This window comes from Rattus rattus, chromosome 9 (genome assembly GCF_011064425.1).
Source record: "Rattus rattus isolate New Zealand chromosome 9, Rrattus_CSIRO_v1, whole genome shotgun sequence".
NCBI lineage: Eukaryota > Metazoa > Chordata > Mammalia > Rodentia > Muridae > Rattus > Rattus rattus.
This window is the reverse complement of record NC_046162.1, coordinates 91,381,435-91,408,287: the sequence shown is the minus strand read 5'-3', so window position 1 is coordinate 91,408,287 and position 26,853 is coordinate 91,381,435. Positions and strand designations below refer to the sequence as shown.

The following is a 26,853-nucleotide window of genomic DNA, read 5'->3' as shown; positions in this document are numbered from 1 at the left end:
GGCACTTGAAGCCTTGGGGAAATAAAAGAAAAGAACCCAGAGAACAGCAAGACCCACAGTGGTCTAAACATCCACCAGAAGGGATGCGGGGACCAAATTATACAGCAGTGTGCTGGGAAGAGGTCTTCAGGTCAGGTTGCTTTGAGTAGTGTGGCTATTGGTAGTGGGGATAGGGAGGACGGCACACTTTTATGGCCTTTGGATCATGTGTAAATGCTATTCAAATAGTTGTTATACTGTATTGGTTAAGAAATAAAGATAAGGGGTTGGGGATTTAGCTCAGTGGTAGAGCGCTTGCCTAGCAAGCGCAAGGCCCTGGGTTCGGTCCCCAGCCCCGAAAAAAAGAAAAGAAAAGGAAAAAAAAAAAAAAAAAAAAAAAAAAGATAAAAGATAAAGTACATGTTCAGTACAGGTAATGCTTCCCCCCCAAAAAAAATGTTTTCTTTTTGTGTTAGAGATGATAAATGTTCTATCATGAAACCGCATATCCCGTCTCGTTCTCAGTATTTTCAATCCTCAGTGGCTAGATTCTCTGGAGCAACCCATGGACACAGAACGAACTCTATTTAACTGCCCGTGCACAATATCTAGAATTGCCAGTAAGTAATGTTCCAGACAGGGACTGTTCTGCCAGCCTCTGAGAATCAAGTCTTTGGCATTTTAAGCATTGGAGATACAGGACCTGTTTGTTACTGCGGCCTCATCTACTTTATTCTGACTGATACATGGCATCACTTTATACACGTGTGTATGGACAGTAAGAGATCTGTTGGGATTCAGTCCAGTTGCATCAGAGAGGTGGACACCTATTTTTTTTTCTCCGTACTTCTATGTGGGTTGACCTTATCAATCCTTTGTATGCGCCTAAGAGGATGCCACAGGGCTAACTCACCTCATCGGGGCAACTTCATCGATTCGGTTTCCCAGCTGGGACTCGTGGGACTTGCTCCGTGTGAGTGTGGGGAAGCTGGGGAGCAGCTGGAAGACCTTGCGGCTTGGCGGCGGGGGTGTCCTTGGTGGCTTCAGCTTGGCGTGCCGTCGTAGCTGGGGTGTGGTAGGGGGTGTGATGAAGCTGTGCAGGGCCCGGGGGGTCAGCCGGCCACTGGTGTGCAAGGGGATACAGGTGTCCGAGAGGCCCTCACTGAGGCCGGGGACTGGAGAGTCTGAGGCAGGCAGGGCAGACACGGAGATGGAACGGGGTCCTTGAGAGCTGGCACCCGCTCTGCCCAGCGAGGAGAGCATGTCCACTGAAGGCCCAGAGCTACTTTCTCGTGCTTCTGCTGAACTCCAACCAGAGTCCTCTTTGTGCTCCCCTCCTGTGGGCCAAGGAGTCAGTCAGAAATACAAGGGACTCAGGGGTGCCACTACTATGGGAAAGCACGACACCTTGATGGAGGTGACAGCATTACTCAGCAGCAGGCTCTGCTCCCAGATTCACTTTCTCCCCCCAACAGCACCTTCTATGGCCTGATATTGAGAAGCACACCTGACCTTTAGTGACCTCTAGTTTACTTTTCCATTACAACAACCCTGTCAGAGGGACAGCCTTATTGTACAGATGAGGAACTGAGGTACTGGGAGGTCAAGGGAAGCTGACTCCTCAGCTCATCCTGGCTCTCACCAGGCCCTGCTGGAGTGCAAGCAAGATGCTCTGACTGCTCTCAACCCTGGTGGCCAGTGAAGAAGTCATGTGGGATGACAGGAAGCCCACAACCTGTCACAGGGACACAGGAGCTGCATGGCCGAGTGACGAGAAAGGAAGCTGTGGAAATTCTCTTCCCTAGGGCTGTGTCCTGGCATGGTAGACCCCAGACACACCTAGTACCACAGATACTCAGACGCTATGAATAAAGAACGTAGGCTCTACCCTTTGGGGGATAAAATTAATTAGCTGGGCATGGTAGCACACAGAGGCAGGAGGATCTCTGAGTTTGAGGCCAGCCTGGTCTAGACAGGGAGTTCCAGGTCAATCAGCACGACACAGGGGACCCTGTCTTATAAAAGAGACGAGTATAAAGCTGGGTGCCCCCTTTCGGCCCCAGGAGGCTAGAGATGAAGCAGCAGCTCAGATCTTCTAAGCGAGGCTCACATCAGTGCCCTCTCTGGGTGGCGGTCGGAACATTAAGCCAGGCGTTGGAAACTGTTTCCAAGGGAAGACATAAAGGGCCTATGAGTAATCCCAGGGGAGACTGCGGTAATGGCAGGATTATACACAGCCTGGGATAGCCCTATAAGAAGCGGCACGTTTTCTCTAACTTTGCTGGGCTCGGGCCACACTGATACCAGAGAGGCTTTGTGAGCAGAGCTGAAACTGCTCATGAGGACAGGAGATGGAATGCAGGAAGCCGGTGGCAGGGGCTGGAGCAACACAGACGCCTTCCAGTATGTATCAGAGGCGTGGCATACAGGGCCTGAACTGAAAGCAGACTGGGATTCCTAACAATGGTGGAGGCTTTTTAGGTCGGCCTGGCTAGACTGATGGACTCCAAGGCCCTGGGGACTCTGAGAAGGCTTCCTAGGAGCCAAGCAAGGCCCAGCATACTTTCCAAACAGCCGCACCAAATCTAACCCCAAACCCTGAAGCACAACCTAGCTATCCCAAGGCCGGCTTTGGCAGAAGTCCCATCTCCCAAAGGAACTGGCCAGGCCTGGGAGCACAGGCAGAAGTAGAGTCCTGGGGGAGAGCAGGCATTCCTTACCCAGGCCAGTCACCTTCCGAAGGCAGGTGAGGGCTTGCTGTAGACGGCTGCACTCCTCAGCGCTGGCCCCCCATCGCCGCAGCATCTCCTTGGCTTTGGCCTCGTCCATCTCCAGCAGGGCATCCAGTGTGAGCTCTTGGGGGATCTCCTGGGGGCACAGAAGGGACAGGAAGAAAGCTGAGGGGGCAGTGAGGGAGTCTCCGCTCCGAAGGGCAGGCCTCGCAGCTGAGCGGCAGGAGCCAGCTGCTGTCTCGGACAGCCTCTGACCAGAAGCCACCACTTGTCAGGGCAGAGCACTCACCCCCACCGTCAGTATGGCAGAAACAGCAGCTGAAGTGGAGTGCCTCCTTCGGGTCAGAGATAAGGGGAAGAAGAAAAGTCCAGAAAGGCCTGGATGGGGGCCTCACAGTCTGTTTATTTATTTATATTTTAAAATTCTTTGGTTCAGGAAAGCTAGGAGTTTTGACACTTTGGAAGCTCTTCCGTACATGACTGTATCTGACCACACAAGAGACATCTCAAGCTCAATTGCTGTTAACAAGGACAACAACAACAACAACAACAATGACACCAGTTACTGACTTGTATGTAAGCCAGTCAATGTAGGCCAGCTAGACTGACCTGCTTATATCATCTACTTGGGAGGTGGAAGCAGGAGGATCCTAAGTTCAAAGCCTGCCTGGGTTAGAAAGCGAAGTCAAGGCCGGCTAAGGTGACTTAGTGAGACCTTGTCCCATAATGAAAAGTGAAGGCTGAGGCTGTAGGCTGGGCTGGCACAGTGTGCCCAGGATGCACAAAGCCTAAACCAGGCACGGTGGCTCTTGGGAAGTAGAGGCAGGAGGATGGCAAGTTCAAGGTCATCCTTGCCTGCACAGTAAGTCTGGGGCCAGCTTAGGTTACATAAGACTGTCTAAAAAGGGGGTGGGAGCTGGGGAAGCGGGGCTGGATGTGTAGCTCAGTGGTAGAAAACTTGCAGGCCACTGGGATCACATTACATCTGGAGAATGAGGCTCAAAGGGCTACACGGCTGGACAAAGTGTTTTGTGGGAGATGGGGGTGGGCATTAAGATGGAGTTTGCCTGCAAACCTGAAGACCTGAGTTCAATCCCCAGAACCCAGAACAAACCTGGGGACCTGAGTTCAATCCCCAGAACCCAGAAAAAGGTAGGAGAGAGCTTGATTCCACAATGATGTCCTCTGTCCCTGTACATATGCACTGTGGTGTACACATGTGCACACACTGTAAACATACACACATCAATAATAATAATAAAAATCTACGACTGGGCCAGCAGCATGGCTTAGCAGGCAGGGTAATTTGAGGACAAACATGACAACGTGAGTTTCATTCTTGGATCCCCTAAGATTGCAGGACAGCATGGTCCTTTAATTTCTACGTGCATACTGAACATCTGCGCACACACAGATACACGCACACATGTGATCTCCTCAGGGGGTAAAGGGGAACGTGGCTAGGGAAGACTTTTAAGACTTTTGTGTTGGGGGCTGGAGAGATGGCTCAGAGGTTAAGGACACTGTCTACTCTTCTAAAGGTCCTGAGTTCAATTCCCAGCAACCACATGGTGGGTCACAACCATCCGTAATGAGATCTGGTGCCTTATTCTGGTGTCTGCAGGCAGAATGCTGTATAAATAATAAATCTTTTTTTTTTTTTAAAAGACTTTTGTGTTGTTTGGATGGAGAGATAGGGTCTTACCATGCAGACCAGGCTGGCCTTGAACTCACAAAGATCTACCTGCCTCTGACTCTCAAGTGCTGAGATTAAAGGCATGAGCCACCATGCCTGACCTTAGAAGAGATTTCTTTTTAATCCTAATTTTTGTTTTATGTGTATGGTATTCTGCCTGTTGTGTCTGTGTACTATGTATGAGCAGTGCCTGCAGGAGCCAGAAGAGGGCGCTGGATCTCCTGGAACCAGAGTTCTAGAACACTGAGCTGCCATGTGGTGCTGAGGATTGAACCTGCGTCCTCTGGAAAAGCAGCCAGTACCTTTAACCACTGAGCTATCTCTCCAGCCCCCTTCAAAAGTTTTAAGTCTTGTGAGCATCACCTCTTGGTGCCACTCCTAACAACAGTACATGGCAACACCTAAGAGCCCTTCAAAAGCAAATGGCTTTCTTTGGTTAACTGTGATGGAGTCCATGTGAAAAGACCTCAGGCAGACCTTCGAGATGGTGGATCACCTGAGGACAAATGTGGGAGGCCTCTGGTACCCATCAAGAAACCAGAAGCTCAGACCTGAATGCTTTGGCTAAGAAACTTGATGAAATGAGGTAAAAGACTTTGGAGGTGGGGCTCAGAATCCAGGGCTCGTCGGCTGCTCTTGCTTCTCCCATGCTTTGGGGAGACGCCTTCTCTGGAATGGCCTTAGCTGCATTAGCCACAGGTAACACACCACTGCCTCTGCCCCACCTAAAATTCCTACATCTATCTCGGAAAAGACGACTAGGGACGGGGAGCCACTCACCTTTCCTCTCCGCTACAAGACAGTGCTAGTCCCGTGGGCTCCCTTAAATTCCAAAAGCACCATTTTCAGGAAGCTTTTTCTGTCCCTGAGGACCTCTCAAAACTGCCTTCCTCCTTCCCTCCCTCCCTCCCTCCCACCCTGCAGAAATAGAGGGTATGAACATCGGGATCTTCTGGCCACTGGGGAGAATTCCACCGAATCTGAGCATGTAATGTTCTTTCGGCTTTTCTCCCATTTAACTTTTGACAGTTTATTCGGAGGGACTGTTGTAAGGTGGAGGGAAATTTCCTTCTGCCCCTAAAGTCACAAGAAATTGGATTCTGTCATAAACCTAAATGTACTTGGAAATGGGTTCTTTCCCCAAAAGGGCCTAGCTAGCCCGGCTGACATCTTAACTTGGCTTTGTAAGAGTCTATGCAGGGAAGGTTGCAACACTGGCCTGGGGTTGGCCGCCTCACCATCCTCCTGCTGGAGAACTGTGAACTTATACACAGTAGTGCCTGACATTGCTAAGTAGTACCCAGCACAGAAAACTAATACAAAGTAAGAACATCGAGTGAGACTGACTTCAGAACTGGACCCCTCCTTCCACCCTAGGAGTCCGTAGATACAGTGGATCCCATCTCGGGCCTCTAGCGTTTACAGTGCCCCATCTCTGTTGGGGGTCATGGGAGCTGAGCAAATAAGTTTGCACTAAGATACAAACAAGTACAGGGAACCTGTAAACAGCTCCATGGCTGGACTGGCCAATCGCCGTCTTCCTTGTCTTCCATAGTCTCCTTAACACCTTTTAACACTTTCCACACGTGCAGTAACTGGGGCACCCACATAGCCCCTATCAAGTACGTCTAGAAAGCCTGAAGGATTTCAAGGACTCTGAAGGTGAGTTGGATCTAGTTTTGTTTGTTTCCTCGAGACAGGGTCTTACTATATCCCAGCTGGGCTGGAACTGATTCTACAGAGAGCTCAGGCTGGCCTCCCAACTCCAGGTAAAACCCTCTGGCTTCAGGGCCAAGTGCTGGGCTACAGGCCTGCACCACCACGCCCAGTTCAGATTTTACTTCAAAAGAGTAATTTCCCCTGTGGGTGCATGTGCAGTGCTGTAAATGTTAGACTCAAGGGTCAAGCTGAACGGAGTCTTGGAGACTCCTGTGGGCCACGTCCCTCTTCCCACAGCACCTGAGGCAGGAGCTTGTGTCTCCGCAGGGGCTCCAGTAAGACTCTTACCGTAGTCTACACAGTTCCCACCTCAACCAGAAAGAAATGCACAATACCAAGAAAGATCATCAGTGGTTAGACAAACTCTTGGCTGTCAGAAATCCTTCCACTCCATCACATGAAACCCACAGGAAACCTTTGCGGAGGGTGGTACAGGGAGGAGAGGCTGATAAAAAACCAGTTCCCACGCAGGAGTTTTTTGCCTGCCCACCAGTCTTCCTTTATGTCCCCATTTGTCATCACAGTGTGGCTTGGCCATCCTTCCCCTTCGTTTTGCTGTGGAAAGCAGCTTGGTAATATTGTTGGGTCAGGGAGGGGTGACCTTCACCTCCACACAAGTGCACTCAACAGCCTGGTGGGACACAGCACATGCCTGCAATCCCAGTTTGGAACTGCATACAAGAGGACCTTACATTCGAGGCCAGCCTGGGCTACTAGGTGTGATCCTACCTCAAATAAAGGCTCAAAGACAATGACACAAAGAACATTTTACCTTGGATGGGATGGCCTTAGCTGGTCACCCACACATGGGCACACACCCACACTCACACAAACTGCCAAGAAAGCTGAGTCAGCAGCTTCCAGGAAGATGAGAGGAGTCAAGCATGGGAACCCCAACTTCCAACCTAACAATAAAGCAACAGGAAGTGCACCCCCCCTCCCCTTTTCATCAACCACACTGTGATGGTTTGTATATGCTCAGCCCAAGGAGTGGCACTATTAGAGGGTGTGGCCCTGTTGGAGTAGGTGTGGCACTGTGGGTGTGGGCTTCAAGATCCTCATCCTAGCTCCCTGGAGGCCAGTATTCTGCTAGCAGCCTTCAGATGAAGATGTAGAACTCTCAGCTTTGCCTGCATCATGCCTGCCTGGATGCTACCGTGCTCCTGCCTTGATGATAATAGACTGAACCTCTAAACCTGTAAGGCAGCCTCAATTAAATGTCGTTCGTCCTTTATAAGACTTGTGTTGGTCGTGGTGTCTGTTCACAGCAGTAAAACCCTAACTAAAGCACACACCCTTTCAATTTCTCAAACAAAATAATTGCACTCATTAGCACCAGCCGTTTGCCAGGGCAATGTGCCCACTGCTTTGTGTGTGCTATGGCCACTGGAACTAACTCAGAAAGCCCACGCCACCCAGTCCATGTATGAAAGCTCCAGGAATTCACATGACTTACATAGCAGTCTGTCGGATGCAGAGGCTCCTGCCGCTGTTCCACATTGACCACTGCTAAGCTGGAACTCTGAAGCTCCCTTCTAGGGGCGAGGGCTACTTCAAAATAACCACTTTCTACCTGTTGTGTACAATGCAGCGGGAGGAGCACCTCAGAGGGCTGGCTGAGGTGTTTCCCTGAGAAATCACCACCATGCGACAGGCCTAGTACAAAAGGAGGGAGCTAGAGAAGGACAGAGAGAGAGAGAGAGAGAGAGAGAGAGAGAGAGAGAGAGAGAGAGAGAGAGAGAGAGAGAGGAAGAGGCCAGCCTAGAACATATGGGAAAGAGAGAGAATAGAAGATGGAGATGGAGAGAGAGGAGAGACAGACAGACAGAGACTGAGACAGAGTGACAGACAGGCATACACAGAGAGAGGGAGAGAGGGAGAGAGAGGGAGAGAGGGAGAGGGAAATGGGGGAGGGAGAGAAAGAGAACGATGGGGCAGACAAGCAGTTCTCATACCCAGGTTGGCTCACACCTGGCTGGCAGCTATGCAAGTTGTTGCTAGGTAACTGTTGGGCAGAGTCTGGAGGGATGGCCAACACTACCTATATTTCAACAGAATCACTCAGTAACATGGAAGGCCCTCTGTTCTTTATCCAAGTGAATTAACGTCCCTGGAGAAGAGAACTAAAAATGTCTGCAACCTCTTCTTTAATACATAAAAGAAAAGTAAAAAAAGAAGACTAGATTTTTCTTATAGCTTCAAATCAGCTAGAAGTGTCTCTTGCTCCTCTGAGGCCTGAGGATCAATCTGCTCGCCCCTGAATAAGGCAGGCGTGTAGTGTTTCTATTCTTCCCTCACCTCTGCTCTTCATGATCAGATTCAAAACAGTGCTAGAAGATGAGCGAGGTCAAAGTGCAGGGCATCGGGGATGTGGAGAAGAAAGCGCCCTAGAACCCTCCATGTGCTGAAGCCTCCACCACCCCGCTGCACCCCCAGCATGGGCCACTCAGCATTTCTGCCTGGCTTCTAGGGGTGTGGATACCCCCCCCAATCAGACTGCTTAGCACTCCATCTACAACAGTCTGCTACTGTCATTTCTGAGTGACAGTTCTTTCTACCACTCAATCTCCCTGGCATGAGGAGGAAGATAGGGGAGGGGAGGCAACCCCGGTCCCCAGAAATTACAGCAGTGGAGTCATCCCCATACCCATCCTTTTATGATTACGTTTTCTGCCACAAACTACAAGGCTAACCAGAAACCCACCCGCCGCTCTCAGTGTTATGGGAATGGAGAAAGCCAGGAAGGTGACAGATTAGCACTGAAAACAAACAAACAAACAGAAACAGAAAAGCAAAAGTAAGCCGGGCGTGGTGTGCCAAGTCTGTTACCCAGAACTTGAAAGGCTGAAGCAGGTGGATCAATACTTCCAAGCCAGGTGTGGGTATACAGTAAGTTTGAGGCCGCCTGGGCATTGGTCGGTCTATCTGTCTGTCTGCCCTCCTGCCTGTCCGTCCATCCGTCTGCCTGTCTAAATAGCAATGACAGTTTGGATCATCTCTGAGTGGTTGTTTCTTACTTGGTGGCGGCTAACTCAGATGAGAAGAGCCTGCGTTCATAGACACGGAGGGCCTGAGAACAGAGGCTGCTGGAAGGAGGGGCGCCTTCCCACCACAGTGGATCTGACCAGGGACATCTAGAGCCTTACTCTGCTGGCGCATGAGGCCTGTTACCCAGGAGTGAGCACTCTGGTGGCCAGGCTACCTCACTGAGCCAGCCACCCTGCACATGAAGTGTGCAGTCTTCCAACTCATAGGACTGATTTGGGACTCCATGTTAAGACAAGTTCCACAAGGCAAACATACCTGAATCAGGGGGAACTAACAGAGGAAAGTACCAGCGCCCACAGTGAGATGAGCCTCCCCAGCACCCTCACCCCCAGGAGTGGTCCTGGTATCATGTCTCAGCCAAAACAACTTGAAGCCCCCAGACCTCACACACAGATGTGACTCACCCATTCACCGAGACACGCACAGCACAGGGGAGTCCCTTAAACCAGAGTCACTCCCATGTATGCTAGGGAACATGCAGTTAGGGATTGGCCTGCCTCCTGCTAAAGAGGGTCCCATGAGGAGGGCCTCTGGGAAACCCGCTCTGGCTTGAGAGGTCCCTGGCTGCCCACCCGCCTGGAGGCCTACAGAAGAAGATGCTCATTTGAAAGCTGGGAACAAAGCTGGCCTCCTTCTGCCATGCCCTGGAGAGCTAACGCAGGGATGGAGACTGAGAAGCCACACTGCTTCCAGAACTGCTTCTCACTCCAGCTGCTGAACCAAGATAAAATATGTTAACTAGAAGCTGAGAGGAGCCACATGCCCCAGCCATGGGCCCAACATGCCTTGGGGCTCACATGGCCCATGAGCGAGCAGGCGGTAGGAACACTTGCCTCCAAGGCTCGGCCACTTTCCCTCAAACCGTGACTTATGTTTTCCAGTGAGTGACATTAAATTATCCTTTCTGGTAATGATGAGAAAGCAGGGCCAGTTGCAGGCTGAAGTCATCCCAGGCTGTGACAATTAAGCCACGCCATTAACAGGAGCCTGCTCCTCTCTGTTCTCCGTAGCAGAAGGCAGGAAAGGGTCTGGACAAATACGCCCCTGCCCAGTCTCCGGCAGCTAGGAATGGCTAGGGTCACAGGTCACACTGGGTATCAGATGGTATCCTGGGACTTACGAGCAGCCACGGGGCAGCCTGGGTCTATACTTAGAAACACATGTGGGCCAGCGAGAGGACAGTGGTTATGCCAGGGGCTGTGCTGCCTGACATGGGCCACATATACACAAATGCACTGTAACTCCAGCCAGAACTGCAGGGACAGTTGGAGTGAGAGACTACTTAGGGTGAACTCTTAGCAGTGGGGGTGAAAGCAGTTGCAAGGGGCCCCCTCCCCACCTACCCCGAAGCCCCACCCCTACTTCAGGCTCCTCAGTAATTCAAGCCAGTCCCTTTCCTGGTACTCTCCAGGACTGCCTGGTACAGTGCTCCAGCTCTAGATTGCACATGGTATCACTGTCCAGCCTCAGTGCCACCCACCAGGGCCTGTCCCAGCCGCACCTGGGCACAGAAAGGCCCCTTCTTCCATGGCTGTACCCAAACATCCCCAAGAGTGGGTGTGGCCATGTTCAAATGACACTCGGAGACTCTCAAACTTGAATTTTATACCTTTTTTATCTGTCACAAAATATTTTGTCCTCCCCTCTCTGCCAGTTAAAAAGGAAAAAGAAAGAAAAAAACAAACCCTTCATTCTTTAAACAATAGTGAACTAGATTTGGTCTGTGGGCCGCATCTCTTCGGTCCTGATCAAGTGGGTTTATTCAGTCACTTCACAAGTACTTGCCAGCTATGTCTGGCTTCATCTCCCACAGGCCCTGGTCTCATTGTTCCTCCTCTCCTGCTTCCCCCTCACATCAGCATCCCTCATCCCACCCCAGGACAACATCAGCAGGAAGGGGTCATCCAGGACTGGCTTCTGGCCTGGCCCATACCTGCTACCCAAAAACCACATCCTGTGGCCACTTCACCAGCACACATCTCCAAGCTGACTGTTCCACTGCCAGTTGAAAACGGCCAGACATGGTCCACGAGAGAAACACATGTACCCAAGCTTGGGGGAACTGGTGCTTCCCTTACTCCACACCCTCCCAAAGTAAAGAGAAGGTTGTGAGTTCAATGCCTGCTTAAGCTACAGAGGGAGGCCTTTTCAGTAAATAAATACCATTATCCATGAGACCCCACAGAAAAGCTCATGTCAAAACTATACTAGTTTGTTCAAGACTCCAGGTTCAATCTCCAACAGGAAACAAAGCAAAAGACAATACAACCACCCTGAAATACCGGTTCAAACCACTCAGAGACCAGGCTGCAGAGACTGCTAAGTGGTTAGAGCACACCTGCTGCTCTTGCAGAACTGGAGTTCAGTTCCAGGTCCTGTGTCCAGCAGCTTACAACCACCTATAGCTCCTGCTTCAGGGGGAGCTGGTACTTCTGGCCCCTGTAGGCACCCGTATTCACATGCATGTGTGCACAGGCAGACTTAAAAATAATAAAAGTCTTCAAAAAAGACTGTTTGAAAGGAAGTCTTGGGGTTAGGGTAGACAGTTTGGCTACAGCCAATGAGCTACATAAACCCTTGAGGGACACTCTGCTTCTGGGGCTCTAGCAAGTGAGGAACTCCCATATGCACAGAACAGCCATACAGAGGAACCAGACCTGAGTTAGCCAGGTCCAGACGCCCTTCCCTTACCCTCCCCAGCTCTAGGGCACAGTTCCTGGATCTTCAAGCTTCCCTGTACTCCTTTGCTGATGGAATAGGCACTACGAGCAGGTGACAGCTGTGTGACAAATGACCATATGCTATGCCAACCACACCAAGGCACTCCTTGAAGCAAACGGGGAGCTGTGACAAAGTTGGGCCTGCAGCAGCACTTCGGGGTGCCAGAAAGGATAAGGGCTAGCCTGAAGCATTTCCCATGGGCAACCCAGCCCTCCTGAGAGTCAACAGCCATGTCTCCACCATCTTTATTGCCTGGAGGTCCCCATATTTCCCCTGTTCAAGTCCTTCCCCTCATTTTCCCAGTGCCAAGGACTAAACACAGAGTCTTGCATATGCTAAGCAGCAGTTTACCAGTGACCTATATCCCCACCCCCAGTTCTTCCCCCTTCCTACCTGCATCTACCTCTTCCGGGTTTCCAGGAGGAGAAGTCTGAGCACAGCTGGCCAGTCCCACTCCACCAGAGTGTACCCAGTGTAGCAAATGGATCACAGCTACATGCCAGACCCCAAGCTTCAGTCCTGCAGGACCAGGAGCCTAATCACAGACCCCTCTAACAGATCACCACATCAGTAGCCAACATGAGAGGTTTGTCTTCTGGGTAGTTTGTCTGTCTATTCCGGCAGGGAATAAACTAGGTTATACGTAGGCAAGAGCCCCAGGGCTGGAGACCTGAGAAGCAGATTCTCTGCCTACAGACAAGGGGTACATTGTTTCAGAGCTCCCCTAGGGCATCCAAATAGGAGCAGGTTGAGACCTCTCAGGAGACCCACGGGCAGGCAGCCCTTCTCTGTAGTTTTCCAGGGCCACTGATCACTAAAGGCCCCACTACAGCACTGGATCCCAAAGCTATGGAAGCCCAACGCTCTGAGAGGATGGCTAGGACCCAAGCCAGGGGGCTATCACCATAGCTACCAGGTTCTGAGGACATGAAAGGAACCAGTGGATACCCAATAAAATGAGGAGAAACCCGTCGCCTGCCAAGGTCAGAGGCAGACTTCAAAGGGACCTTAGAGATATTGTAGTCCCCAAGTGAATTTACAGAGGGGAAAAAGAAAGCCAGGACCCTAGAGGAGGAAACCTGCCTGTGTTACTCAAACAACAGCTCTGGGACCAGGCCCTGGTTATCTGCATCCACAGGAACCAACACCAGAACAGGCTGTGCTTTCCACTGTGGGCCTCCCAACGTCCATACACCAAGGGGAACCACAAGAGAGAAGAAAAGACAGAGATGGTCACAGATAGGCAGTCTGGGGTTGGGTGGCTGGGGCTGTTAGATGGAGAAACCGCAGCACTGGGAAGCTCTGTAATTTTTACATAGAGTTGAGCAGGAAGGAGATGTCACTGCATACAGCTGAACAAGGAGGCACAAATAAACAAGGGGCAGGGTTTATGGGGTGCAGCTGGATCAAGGAGACAGGTTTAGCTAATCTTGGTAGGAGCAGTGTCTGTAGGAAAAGTCTTAAGGCATAAACATGAGCAGGGCAGTAGGGCAGACATTCTCTAAGCACACTGTTAACATTCACACTTGACTGCACAAGGGAGGCTTTGCCATTTCCCTCCAACCCTGTGGAGAAAGCTTTCCCATTTTGCAAGGACCCCTGAGACTCTGGGTTCCTTGACATGGCTGTGCCCACATCAACAGCACACGTTCTCCAGGACTTCACTCACTCAGGGTCTTCTCTGCTCCCAGCAAGTCCTCCCTACCCATTCGCCCCTTCCTTCTAGTTCTTCTGAGCTGGTACCACACAGAAACTGAGGGGAAGTCCCTAACCTCTGCCCTGAGCCTCTTCTCCAAAGACAACTGCCCAAGTGGTGCCAAGCTACATGATGAACTTGTGGGACCAGAGCCCTGTGTAATCGAAAGCAATCAGTCCTAGGATGTCACTTTAGGACCTGCCAAGTCCCTAACACAGACGATAGAAGGGAACAAATCTTGCCCACCCTACCTCCCCAACTCCGGTGACAGGTACATTTTTTTTTTATTTAACAGGAAGATGGGAACCTCAAAGCACCAGCTAGACCCAACAGCTAGCTTCTAAGACAAGAGCCAAGGTTTACAGGGGCCCATTGCCCACTGATTCTTATGCAGCTTCTCAATGAGCCTCCTCCTTCCTAATCAGTTTAACCCTAAAAGTAATGATTATGGGTACTGCCACCAATCAGTAAGTAGCCCAGGTATAAAGGCTTGCTAGCTATAAAAAGACTGAAGGATTTCTGTTACTCATCGTGGGCCACGATAATTTGAGTCTTGGCCCCATTTCTCTACAGTCAACACTTGGATTCTTTCTCTATGTAGCCCAGCTTCCCTGTCCTGACTGATCAGAAGAGGAGCTCAAGCCCTCATAGCAGGAACAGGTCAGCTCCTGTAGATACAGCAGTCTCAAAACAAGTGTGTCTTGTTTCGACCAGAAGCATGGGATCAGCCAAACCCTTCACGTTATACAGATGGGGGCCATCCTGGTCTAAGACTCTGACTGCTCCTTAGCCATTCTCTGTCGTAAGGGAGGGCACAGAATATGAAATGACAGCCACCTCCCTAAAATGCATGCTTTTCTGGTGTGCTCTTTAACCAGCTGGCAAAGCAAAGACTCAGGGTCCAGCCAAAGGGAGCCATTCCGAGGGCCCAAGGACAGGCCCACTACCTACCTCACAATTCTCATCTGACGCAGGCTGGCTTGAGCCCTGGGCTTCTCTTGGCAAGGTGGGTGGTGGAGTTTCTGGGTCCCTTGACACCTTTGTCACCGCCCAGCTCCACAGGCAGTGCATGGTGAGGGGGCCTGAGCGCAGCAGCCCTGGCCCCCAGTGCACCGTCCCAAGGAAGAACAAGGCAGGGAGAGGGGTTTCTGTTTTCATTACTAGGGAATGGTCACTGTAGCCGAAAATAGTCTGTGCCTGGGAGCTGGGGAGTCAGCACATACTTCCCAGAGCAGGTGCTGGGCATGAGGCAGAGACAGAGGCTCACAGCAGGGGGCAGGGACCCAGGATGCCAGGACCCAGTTTTCCCTGCTTCACTACCTCTCTCCAAAGGGCAGGAACTGAATCAGGAGGGAGCACGGTTATCTCTCACGGGAGCACCATGAGTCATCTGGGGACTCCCCACCTCCACATGAACTGCAACTACCCTCCAACCCCCACAACCTCTAACACATCTGAGGCACACAAGAGCCTTGAGGGTGACAGCAGGCCCTGGAGAGTGGAAAAGATAGCACCAAACAACCATGTGTGGCTGTCACACAGCTAGAAGTGACCCTTTCTCTCTCAGGATAAGGGGGGGGGGGAGAGAGAGAGGACTACAGGGCAGGGTGTCAGGACTGCCAGTGTCTGGGGGCAATTTCACTTTCTTTTTGAAGTTTTTTCTAATTTTCTTAAAATGAACACTTACAATAAGATTTGGGGGATGCTTCTCTAAAACAATAAATAAATTGTTTTTAAAATAAATAAAATTACAGGCACTGTGGGGTGGATTCGTTGGTGAAGTGTTTGCCCCACAAGCCTAAAGACCTGAGTTCAGGGCCCTAGAACCCAAGTAGAGAAAGCCAGGCATGGTGGCCCACAGCTGTCATCTCAGGGTTGGAGAGGTGGAGACGGGAATATCCCTCAGGCTTGTCGGCCGGTGTGGCCAATCAGTGAGTTCCAGCTCAGTGAGACCCAGTCTCAAAATACATGGTGAGGAGTAACTGAGGAGGACTTGTGGTGTTGACCTGTGTCCTCCACAGACACATGCGTGCACGGATATATGAGCACACGCACACACTAAAAACACACTCAATGAATGTAAAGATCTCGGGCTTCACAGAGGCAAAGAGACAAGGGCCTGTTTGTGAGAACCGAGTGAGAAAAACAGACAAAGAAGAGAAGGAGAATTTTGTGTCCCAGTTTTGCAGCCGGACTTCCTGGAGATGCGTCCTGGCTTGGCTACTGCCTACTCTGTGGTCTCAGGTAGGTGACAATGTCCCATTTGCTACACACACAGCATCATGGCATGCTTTTTTTTTTTTCTCCATCTTTATTAAATTGGGTATTTCCTATTTACATTTCAATTGTTATTACCTTTCCCTTTTTCCAGGCAAACATCCCCCTAACCCCTCCCTTTCCCCTTCTATATGGGGTTCCCCTCCCCATCCTCCTCCCATTACCGCCCTCCCCCCAACAATCCCGTTCACTGGGGGTTCAGCCTTGGCAGGACCAAGGGCTTCCCCTTCCACTGGTGCCCTTACTAGGCTATTCATTACTACCTATGCAGTTGGAACCCAGGGTCAGTCCATGTATAGTCTTTGGGTAGTGGCTTAGTCCCTGGAAGCTCTGGTTGGTTGGCATTGTTGTTCATATGGGTCTCAAGCCTCTTCAAGCTCTTTCAGTCTTTCTCTGGTTCTTTCAACGGGGGTCCTGTTCTCAGTTTAGTGGTTTGCTGCTGGCATTCGCTTATGTATTTGCCGTATTCTGGCTGTGTCTCTCAGGATATGGCATGCTTTCTTGAAGGTCACTTGGAGGAGCGGATGGGACCGTCGAGGTACAGCTCACATCAGCCACAGGAATACTGAGTCCTCACTAAATAATTGTAGCCTAAATTCACACGTGAATTACACCATTAAAAGGAATGGGCGTGGGCCAGAGACAGACTTAGCAGCTATATGGTGGCTCACAACCTTCTATAAAGGGATCTGATGCTCTCTTCTGGCGTGCAGGTGTACATGCAGATAGAGCACTTATAGACATAAAATAAATAAATAAATCTTAAAAAAAAAAAGGACTGTAACAAAGAGCTCTGCCCAGAAGGAAGCAGCCACTTTCCCAGTGTTTCTTTCCCAGCACTGAGACTATGAGAAAAACAGTTAGTAAACAGAACTATTATTACTCCCTAGTCTTCTACATTTTTAAAAGACTTATTTGTTTATTTTTATGTATATGTATATAAGTACACTGTAGCTGTCTTCAGACACACCAGAAGAGGGCATCAGATCCCATTACAGATGGTTGTGAGCCACCATGTGGGTGCTGGGATTTGAACTCAGGACCTCTGGATGAGCACCCAGTGCTCTTAACCACTGAGCCATCTCTCCAGCCCCATCTTTGCACATTTTGAACATGAACATATGAATAAGCACTAAAGAGCAGGGAAAATCTAATCTGAGTGGAAACTGTGGTGGAAACCTATAATCCCAGGGAATGTGAAGGTATGAAGGTCACAAGATCAAGGCTAGTCTTGGCTACAAAGTGAGTTCAAGGCCAGCCTGGACTCAAGGGGTGCTATTGCAAAATGGGGGAGGGGGATGGAGGCTAAACCCAAGAACCAATGATCGTCTCTGAATGTGATCATAGGTCTTATTTTCTTTACTCTTCTGTATTTTCTAAAATTAGCATAAAGAAATGTTAATTAAACAGCAATGACAACAAAAGTGGCCTCGCCAATTATTTTAGTCTTGGCCGAGCCACAAGGGAGCTGAGAAGCCCTGCTGAGCCAGAGGCCTGTGGTCCTGCTCGGGCACAGGAACCCTATCTGTGGATGGGAAGTCACGTGAGGCCTCCAGGTGACCCTTTCCTGTGGAGAATGAGAGGTACAGGTGGCATGAAAGCTACAGCAGTGGTTGTTACAAGGTGTGTGCACAGCCTTCTGTCCTGTGCCGGCTCCATCTGAGAAGCCTCACTGCCCTGTGCAGTACTGAAAGTTACTAGGAGCTCTGCTTTCTTTTTCCTTTGAGGTTTTGAGACACTCAGGGAAGACCTGCATTTGCTATCCTCCTGCCTCAGCGTCCTGAAGAGCTAATACTGCAGAGTTGTACTACTACCCTCCAACAGTGAACCTCTTGCTGAGCGCAGTGGCCCCGGACTCTTCAGGTTCCTCTACCCAGGCTGAGCCCTTTGACCCCTGCGCTCCCTCTTCCTAACCGGTTATTGGGCACAGTACATGAACATGTGACCAAAGCCGATCCAATCAGAGCCCTCCCTGAGGCGATGGCTACAGTTCAAGGGGAAGCCGCCCATTTGGCCCCCTGGACAGGTACAATTGCAATGAAAAGTATTGCTGAGCTGCCCAGGTCCTGCATGCTGCCACACAGGGCTGTTCATTCGGGAGACACTTCCTAATGGCATCACTCCTGTACCCACACCTCTCTGGGCTCGCGTCTTAAGTCTATCGGGTAGCTACATTTACTACGGAGAAGCACCGACTAGTGGGAGGAGTATACATCAGCTTTACTTGGGAAGTACTGACTATGCCCCTGAGCCCTTCCCTTTTCTATCTATCCATCCTTCATCCCAGTCAATAAAGAGCTGTGTGTGCAGAGGACTTTACTCGGTACTTGGGGGGGATTAGAGTACACACAATATTGTCTTTTTCAGCAAGAACAGAGATAAAGAACAAATTCAAAACTAACTAGAATGTGCAATTGGAATCTGCAAGTGAGTATAAGAAGGAAGGTACTGTGCACGGCTGTGGTGAGGATGAGAGGCATCTGGTTTAGACAGGGCGGCTTCGCTACAGTCCTCACTTCTCCGCCCTGCAGAGGAAGAGGAGGCACCAGGCTGGGGACACAGACCCATGCAGGCAGAAGAAATGATCAAACAAGGGCCCATGGTTGATACAGGAAGCAGCCTGCCTTGTCCAATACCTGGGCAGAGGGAGAAGAGGCAGGAAGTGTGGAAGGATGCAGACACTGAATACTTCAGAGTCTCAGGGATGGTGACAGGGCCGGGCTCTATGCTGAGTGTGACTGGATCCTGACCAAGGACTGGACTCAGGAAAGCCAGCTTCCTGGATGTGGGCTTAAAGCAAAACCATTCTGGGCTCATGAAAATTGAAGCCGAGGGAGGGGACATGGATCTGGGAGTGACGGAGGTGCAATGCCAATGAAACAGACGCAGATGGATCTGGGACATGCATGGAAACAGAGCCCGTGGGAGCTGCTAGCTGAGTGTGGGGGTTGAGGAGGCAGAAAGGACCAGATGTGACTCCACACTTCTCCACAGAACAACTGGCTGATGAGAAAATGGGCACAGAGAAGCTAAGGGACTTGCCCAAGCTCACAGCTGGCTGCTGGCAGCTCAAATGGGTCACCTGTCCAGGCGTCATACTCTTGAGCAGACTTCCTTTCCAAGCCTGCTGCCCTGGTCAAAGTGGGATATGCAGGATTTGGGAGAAGGGAACCCTGAAATTTACCTGCTGCTACTTATTAAAGAAGAAGGGTGACAGACTAAGGATAGAGAGCTCGGTGGCTCAGAGTGTTTTTACAAGCATGAGGACCCAAGTTCAAATCCCCAGAACCTGCAGAAAAAACTCAGCTTGCCTGTGTGTGCACCAGGGGCTCTGGGACTGCGTGGGCGGAGACGGGATACTCATTGGGGATTGCAGGGGACCAGCCAAGCTCCAGGTCCAGTGAGAGACCCTGCCTCTAAGGAGTGAGGTGGAAAGTAATAGAGCAGGACACCCAACCCCCTCTGGGCCTCCACATGTACACACAACACCTGCACACACATGAGCTTACGCTACCCATGCACAAAGGGGAGCCAAAGAAGAAACTGTGACTTATGATAACTGAAGCAGGCAGAGCTAACACAATCTGGCTCATCAGATCTCTTTCAGAGCAAGCCTCTCTTCACGGCTGCCCTCCCAGAGGAGGAGGGAGAGCACATGCAAGCTGGTGGCTTGGAAGCTGGCAGTGTCTGGAGGAGGCTCGGCACACACCACTCCAAAGCCAGGGGCCCTGGCGCATGCTGTTATTCAAGTCCAGCCTGTGGCCCACAGACACAACAGCCCAGAAATAGCGGCCACAGTGACTGGCAAATTCAAGAGCCCCAGCAATGCTGGAGTGCCCTTTTCACTCACCCAGACGACCACGCTCCTGCGACATCTCAGCCCAAGGGGCAGAAGGGCTTTGGATGAAATATGAATTCAAGCATTCGGGAAGAACACCAGTGTGTAAATACCAGGAACAGGGTCACAATATAAAGAGCCAGATTCCTGTTCTCATATCACATCCAGTCTACACTCAGTTACCTAGAACTCCAAAGACCTAGGAGATGGTACATAGTTCACAGCACCACACAACACAGTTATAAGTAAAGCACGCTCTTAGCCGTGACTCTTTACCCGACTGCCAGAGCCCAGTGGTACCCCTACCTTAGAAGCTTAACAGATACTTGGTCCAGGACCAGAAAAAAAAATTACCTTATCAGTTGGAAAGTGGCATATACTTAGAAAGGTGCCCTTTATACAGACACGGCTGAACACGTGCTACTGAGAGTAAACTAACGAGTGAGAGAGTGACACACATCCTCCTCTTGGGACCTGCAGTCCTCCGACACTCAGCTTTGCATGGTGACTATTTGTAATAAGTGCATTCTATAGCCATAACCTCCCCAGGGCACACTACCTTCTTCATCAGTGAACCCCTGAGATAATTCATTTGGGTACCTAGCAAAGCGTTAATGATGGATGCCTACGCAATGAAGGGGCATAAAGAAGACAGAGAAGAAGGTGGGGAGAGGGCAGTGAAGGGGGAAAGAACGTGAGAGAAAGGCGGCCAGCTCCACTCCGTCACACCACCAAAGACAGCTACACTAAACTGGGCTGCTCTGGGGCCTGGGGTGGGGTGGATCCCACAGCTCTGGGTCATAACAACCTGAGTTAGAATTCTGACTTTTCCAGCGCTACCTCAGCGTACAGTTACGACAAGTCCCTTACCTCCTCTGAGCTTAAGCTTCCTGAACCAGAAAATGAGGAACCGCTCTCCCTTTTCTAGGCACGATGATTAAACAGGACTGTGTGTGTGCATGTTTGTGACACACGTGCACATGTGTGCATGTATCATGCTCGCACACACGAAGCTAGCCTAGTCATCTGCATCTTCCCTTCCACATCCCTCCTTCAGCTCCTCTCTGTGTGGGTAAATGTGACTGACAGAAGTATGCTGTTCACCCACCGGGCCTCTGTTGGCCCATCCCTAGCAGGGAGTCTGTGGTCCAGTATACCAAGCTACACCTGAGACCCAGCATCTAATACAGCAAACTAACTTCCTCTGGCATGGGGGCTGACATTTCTGTGCAGATCCCTCCTCAAGGCAGCACAGTGGACCTGCTTCCTGGGGAGGTTCCCAGCTGCCTGAGATCAGCCAGGCATCTGGCTCCCAGGGGTGATGTGAGGCTGGCAGGAAGAAGAAAGAGGCTGCGGGAAAGGCCACAGGACTCACCCTGTTGATCTATACCTCAAGAGCCAATGTGCTTATGTGGGTTTGTTTCTTAGAGAACCCTCCCGGCTTGGAAGCCACCCTTCCCAGGTTAATACAGTCACAGCCAGTGGGAGGCCAAGATGGTCAGGTGCTCATCCCAGAGAAGGCTGAGAGGGCAGAAGAAAAGGGGAAGAGAATCCTGCCAACCGGCCCATAACATAAAGCCCTTTACAGGACCCACGGACATCCTCAGCTCAAAAGTGCCAGCTACAGAAGTTTGGCAGGGCCGTACAGTGAGGCTCTGTGCTGGACCACAGGTTCTGCACAGCATCCACCTCTGCCTGCTAGAACTGATCCCAGCCGGCCCTTCCCACTTCCTTTAACAATTTCCAACAGGGAAATTGCTGAAGGGGAAAAAATGGCTCCTGGCCAGCAGGCTCTGAAATCATTTCCCTAGCTGCAGCCAGAAACCCAGGCTGTGGTGTTCAGACTTAATCTGTGGGGCAGGGGTGGCTGGAAATGGTCAGTATGAGGAAGGGGGGGGCGTTGCCTCTGACCTGTCTCAGGCCCTTTCCCTCCCCTGCATTTCTCCTCAGCAGGCTGCTGCCATCTCCTTTGCATCTCCTCAGTAAACCCAGGGTGCATTCTGCCTGCTCACCCGTGGGAGCTTTCTTTCCCTTAGAAGAATTCCAATATTCAACACCCCCCCCTGCTCTCTCATGCACTTCAATTACCCACCCTCAAGTCCGCTCCACACACAGAGTTCCTGAACCGGCCCAGTCTCCTCCCATGCCTTCTCCAGTGTATGCTATGAGCACAGCTCTGGCTTTCTTCAGCCTCAGGGTCCCCACAGATAGCGCTCCCTTATCTGGATGCTCTTCCTGCCCTACTTAGGGGATGAACTGTTGCCTGGTGTTGCCTGTTGCCTTTCTGAGTAGTCTGCCCTTGACTGCCCAGGATGAGTCTGTCTTATTAGCCTCACACATTTCATGCTGGCTTCCATAAAAGCACTTATGTCAACTCTCAAGTTGTGTTTTACCCAAGCCTGGAGCCCATGAGGCAAAAGTGTCACAGCGTCCAAGCTCTTAGCTTAGGCCCTCTTAGGCAGACTCAAGAGCTGCGCAGCTCAAGTGTAGTAACAGCCCAACGTCCACATACTTTAAAGCTCTTGTTGATATAGAAGTGGTTCTCAACCTTCCTAAAGCTGTGACCCTTTTACGCAGTTCCTCTCCTCTTGTTTCCGTTATCTCTGCAACCATAAAATCATTTTGTTGCTACTTTGTAACTGCAATTCTGCTATTGTTATGAATCATAATGTAAATATCTGATATGCAACCCCTGTAAAAGGGTCGTTTGACACCCCACCCCAAGAGATCACAGCACAGATTGGCAATCACTGAAACAGAACCATGAGGAGTTCAGTTTGTCTGTGCATCTAGGACAACTTTTCCTGGACTGGAGGGGACAGAGCCTTCTCATCACTGAGGTCCTATTAGGCAAAGAGTCTGCTCAGGGTCTGCACTGGTGTGGGGAAAGAAGAGGAATCCAAGATTTCCAGGTAAGAAAAGCCACAGCCGTGGGTGCACAGGTGAAGCCCCCTACTCCTCACCACTGCCCCTCACCACCACCAGCAGTCAGCAGAGCAGGCCCTGAGATCATGAGAGCAGATGAGCTGGCCCTGTCCCTCACCCACTGAAGCACTTGCGAGAGCAGGCTACTGTGCACCTCTCATCTGGGCGGCACAGTACAGCAGCCCTTATGGCGAAGGCACAGGTAAGCCAGCCCCGAGGGGTGAGAGTGGAAGATCTGGCCCACCCCTTACCTTCTGCAGCACCTGGGAAAGTGGGCCCAGAACCCTGACTAAGCGGCACAGTGGAGCTCGCTTTTGGAGATTTGGATGCTCATGAGCCTCTAAGAGCTGACCCTGCCTCCTGCCAGTGGTGGCATTGGGTGACCTAGCTGGAGCAGCACAGGAGGTGGTGTGGATAAGGGAGAGCCAGCATGCTGACCAGGTCAGCTATCGCTCAGGCCCACAAGGGCTCTGAGTTGACCCATCCCGACATTTATATCATCTGCAAATGGATGGGACATGTGAAAGGGCCGGTCCTCCTGATCCAAAGCTGCAGAGTCTCCATGACACAGGACAATAAGATACCCAGGAGGAGGCTGGTGAGGAGCCAATACTGATGGTGTGACAGAAGCCAGAGATCTCAAACATGGCCAATGACTCATTGCAGTGAGCATTTGTACATGAAGATGTGTGGACGGAGGGGTACACTGTGGGACACTGTGACACACTACAGCTTCCGCGATGAGATGTTTTCTAAGCTTTTGTTGTTGTTGTTGTTGTTGTTGTTGTTGCTGGTGGGGTGGGGGTGTGTGTGCACGTTCGTGTGTATGTATGCGTTTTATTTTCGGGGAAAGGTTGCAAGGGTAAAGGGCAGATGTGAGGGGACAAGGAGATGAGTGGGACTAGGATACATAGTGTGAACCTCATGAAGAGTCAATAAAGAGTTTTGTTTTGTTTTTTTAAATCTTAAAATAAAATAAAAGAAGAGCCACAGCAGGCCCTGAGGTTTTGAGGGCTGGGATCCATTCAAGTGATAACGCTGGTTAGTTCTGTGTCAGCTTGACCCAAGCTAGAGTCATCTGGGCAGGGAGCCTCAATTGAGAAACTGTCTCGGTAAGACTGGGCTATAGAAACAACTGTAGGTCATTTTCTTAATGAGTGATTGATGTGAGAGGGCCCAGCCCACTGTGCTTGGGGCTACCCTGGGCTGGTGGTCCTGGGTTCTACAGGAAAGCAGGCTGAGCAAGTCACAGGAGCAAGCCAGTAAACGGTCTCCTGCCACCTCTGAATTGGCTTCCAGGTTCCTGCCCCGCTTGAGTTCCTGTCCTGACTTCCTTCAATGATGTGCAGTGACGTGGAAGTGTAAGCTAAATAAACCCTTTCCTCACCAAGCTGCTGTTGGCCATGGTGTTTCATCACAGCAATGGTGACCCTAGCTAAGACAGGTAAGGACAAACGAGAACCAGTGCAGTCCCCGCAGTCTGCCCATGCAGCTGCCACTCCTTACTCGCGTCAACCAATTACGTAATAATTAATTACTGAGGCAGTGTCTTGCTATGCAACCCAGGATACCTTGGAATTATGTAGCCCAGGCTAGACTCAAACTCGCAAACTTTCTATTTCATCTTCCTGAATCCTAGGACTAAGGGTGTGTGCTACCACGCAGGCCTGGCCTGACGTCCCTCTTTCTTTACCCACCAGGAACGACACTGTTGCCTGGAAAGTGACCATAAACACTGTCCAACCCTGAGGCATCGAGCTAAGATGATGGCTAGCTCACCCTAGGGAGGCAACCTTGTACTTCATACGGCTTCATATGTACATGACCATGCGTCTGTCTTCTTCAGCCATACAGCCATGAAGAGCCAAGGTCAGAACAACATTCAGAAGGTGGAAAGAACAAATTCTACCACATAAAGACCCCAACCACTCAGGGGGCTTCAGGACGTGTCCTATGACACATCATCTGTGGTGATATGCCAAGGCTGGACCCTTCAGCTTCAAGGCATTCTAGTCCTGGTATGCAGAGTGATAGATACTGAGAGGAACCCCAACACCCCAACCTCTGTCCTCACTGATTTCTGTTCATTTTTACCACCCTTTGACCAGAAAAGATTTGCCAAGGGCCTCCCACCTGCCAGGTGCTCTGGGGCTGGGTACAGGGCTTTTTCAGGTATGTGTGGCTTCCAGGGGCACAGGTTAGCAGACTTATTCATATGTTGATGTCACTGTGAGCACCTGTGTAAGCAATCGGTCCCATCCAAACACAACCATTCATAATGACAGATTTCTCCTCCCATCCTCACTCCCTTCCTTTTCCTTCCTTTCTTCGGGTCCTGAGGGACTCATTGAGTGTGTGAGCGTGTGTGTGTGTGTGTGTGTGTGTGTGTGTGTGTGTGTGTGTGTGTGTGTGTGTGTGTGATCTCTCCCGGGGAATGTCCCTGCTCCTGCTGGATCAGGCCAGCCATCCCTTCCGCCTTACCAGCAGCTCTTCCCAGTGAGCAGCACCCTACCTATCACTGAGCTGCATCCCCGGCCCACTGTCTGACATCCTGAAGAATTCTCTCACTATTGTGCTGTAAAAGAATGAGGTGGATTTTCTGGATTTACACAAAGGGGAGAATAAGACTGACATCATGCAGAATTCACAGTGCACGGTCCCATTATAGCAAACAAAAGGCAGGAAGGGAACAAGCGTGAGCTGTCAGTGTTGTCAATGACTGCAGCGTGCATGGAGAGGTCTGGCCAGGGTACCTGGCAACTGCAAACAAGGTGCTTATCTCAGAACACAGGAACAGGGAGGCCTCCGCTTGCTCACTTCATAAACAACCCCTGCCGCTGTGTGGTGTGGAAAGCAGTTTAAAGGCGCCCTGCGACTCCGTATCCATGGGCCTCTAATTTGTGTCCTGATCACTTCCTGTGTGGGATAAGCAACAGCAGCAAACACAAAGAGGTGAAAACACACAAGGCCAAAGCATGAAAATCCATGGGTGAAGAAACCTGCGTTGGGCCTGTGAGGCGAAGCTGTGCTTGTAGGGGAGGGGTCCCAGCTGTGCCCACAGGGCACACGCAGGACACATGTTCCATAGGAGACCAATGGGAAAGCACTGAGAATTCTTTTCCGAAGAACAATGGGACTGAAGTCATTGGGAAACCAGCCTGGTTGAAGCGTTCAGTGACAGAGGACAGCATGTTTCCAGGCAGCCTCCCCGATCACCTCACAGGACACAACTCTACTGCTCTGGCTTTCCTCTGTCTCTCAAAGCCTGAGGAGAAAGAAGGCTGAGAAAACTATCTGAACCTTTCCTGACGTGGGTAAACCGAGGCCTGCTCAGGGATACACTGGTAGAGACCATCAAGAGACCCTTGGGATAACCACAGGTGTCCTCACACCTACACACGCATGGCCAGAAAACTCAGGGATGTTCAGCTCCCATTGGAAAGTTGCCCAGCAGCAAGCCCGAGGGCCTGCAGAGCGCGCATTCAGACAGGTAGCCACAGAATGTCTAACTCCCATCCAGAACAAGAAGCAGATGCTATGGCTGCCTGGCCTCTGACCCTGCCGTGTTCATATGCACTGGGGACTGTTTTTGTTAGGGAGGAGCTGAGTTCTGTAGTCTGTACTCCTCAGAAGACTCTCTCCAGCTCAAACTTCAGAGTCAAGCAGACGGGGGTCTCTCTAGAAGGATCTACATTGTCACACGGAGACCTCTAGCCAGCTTTCTGGAGAGGCTGACAGGTTCTGGGACCTCCCTGTGGCAGGCTGGGATGCTGAGGTTGGAGCGATCTCATGAGGGCATCAACAGGACCTCTGTACATCTCTTCATCGGTGGAGGTCTAGTTGTCCTGCCAACCCTTTGGGGAATTGTTAGCTTCCTTAGCAGGAAGGCAGTAGGGTGGGCAGGCCAGTGAGATAATGCTACTTAGCTTCTAGTGTCCAGGACCTAGGGGCCAGTCTGGCACAGTAAGAAGCATGCTATTCTATTAAAGGCCCAGGCCTCCTGCAGGGTGGAGGGCTGGAAAGGCCTGGGAGCCCTGGTCTTTATGATAGAGTCCATGTGCACAGACACATCACTGCTTAGGAACACCAGAGAATGGATGGAGAAGGGGGGACCCTAACTATTGCCCAACAAGCTACTGCTGCGGGGAGACAGGGTGGAAGACAGCATCTATCCACACACGAAGGTGGGCAGGGTGTAATCTCTGCTCCAGCGGCTGGCTTC

The 26,853-nt window shown here is 50.9% G+C and overlaps 1 protein-coding gene across 3 annotated transcripts in view; it reads right to left on the bottom strand.

Annotated features, from left to right (window-relative positions):
- Ksr1 (kinase suppressor of ras 1) overlaps positions 1-26,853 on the bottom strand; it is a 131,998-nt gene that overhangs the window by 26,237 nt on the left and 78,908 nt on the right. For all 3 annotated transcript variants that reach the window (XM_032911857.1, XM_032911858.1, XM_032911856.1), the window contains exons 3-4: positions 2,700-2,847; positions 893-1,316 (exon numbers count right to left, since the gene is read on the bottom strand). In XM_032911857.1, coding sequence (XP_032767748.1) covers positions 893-1,316; positions 2,700-2,847 — 572 coding nt within the window. The remainder of the gene's footprint in view (positions 1-892; positions 1,317-2,699; positions 2,848-26,853) is intronic.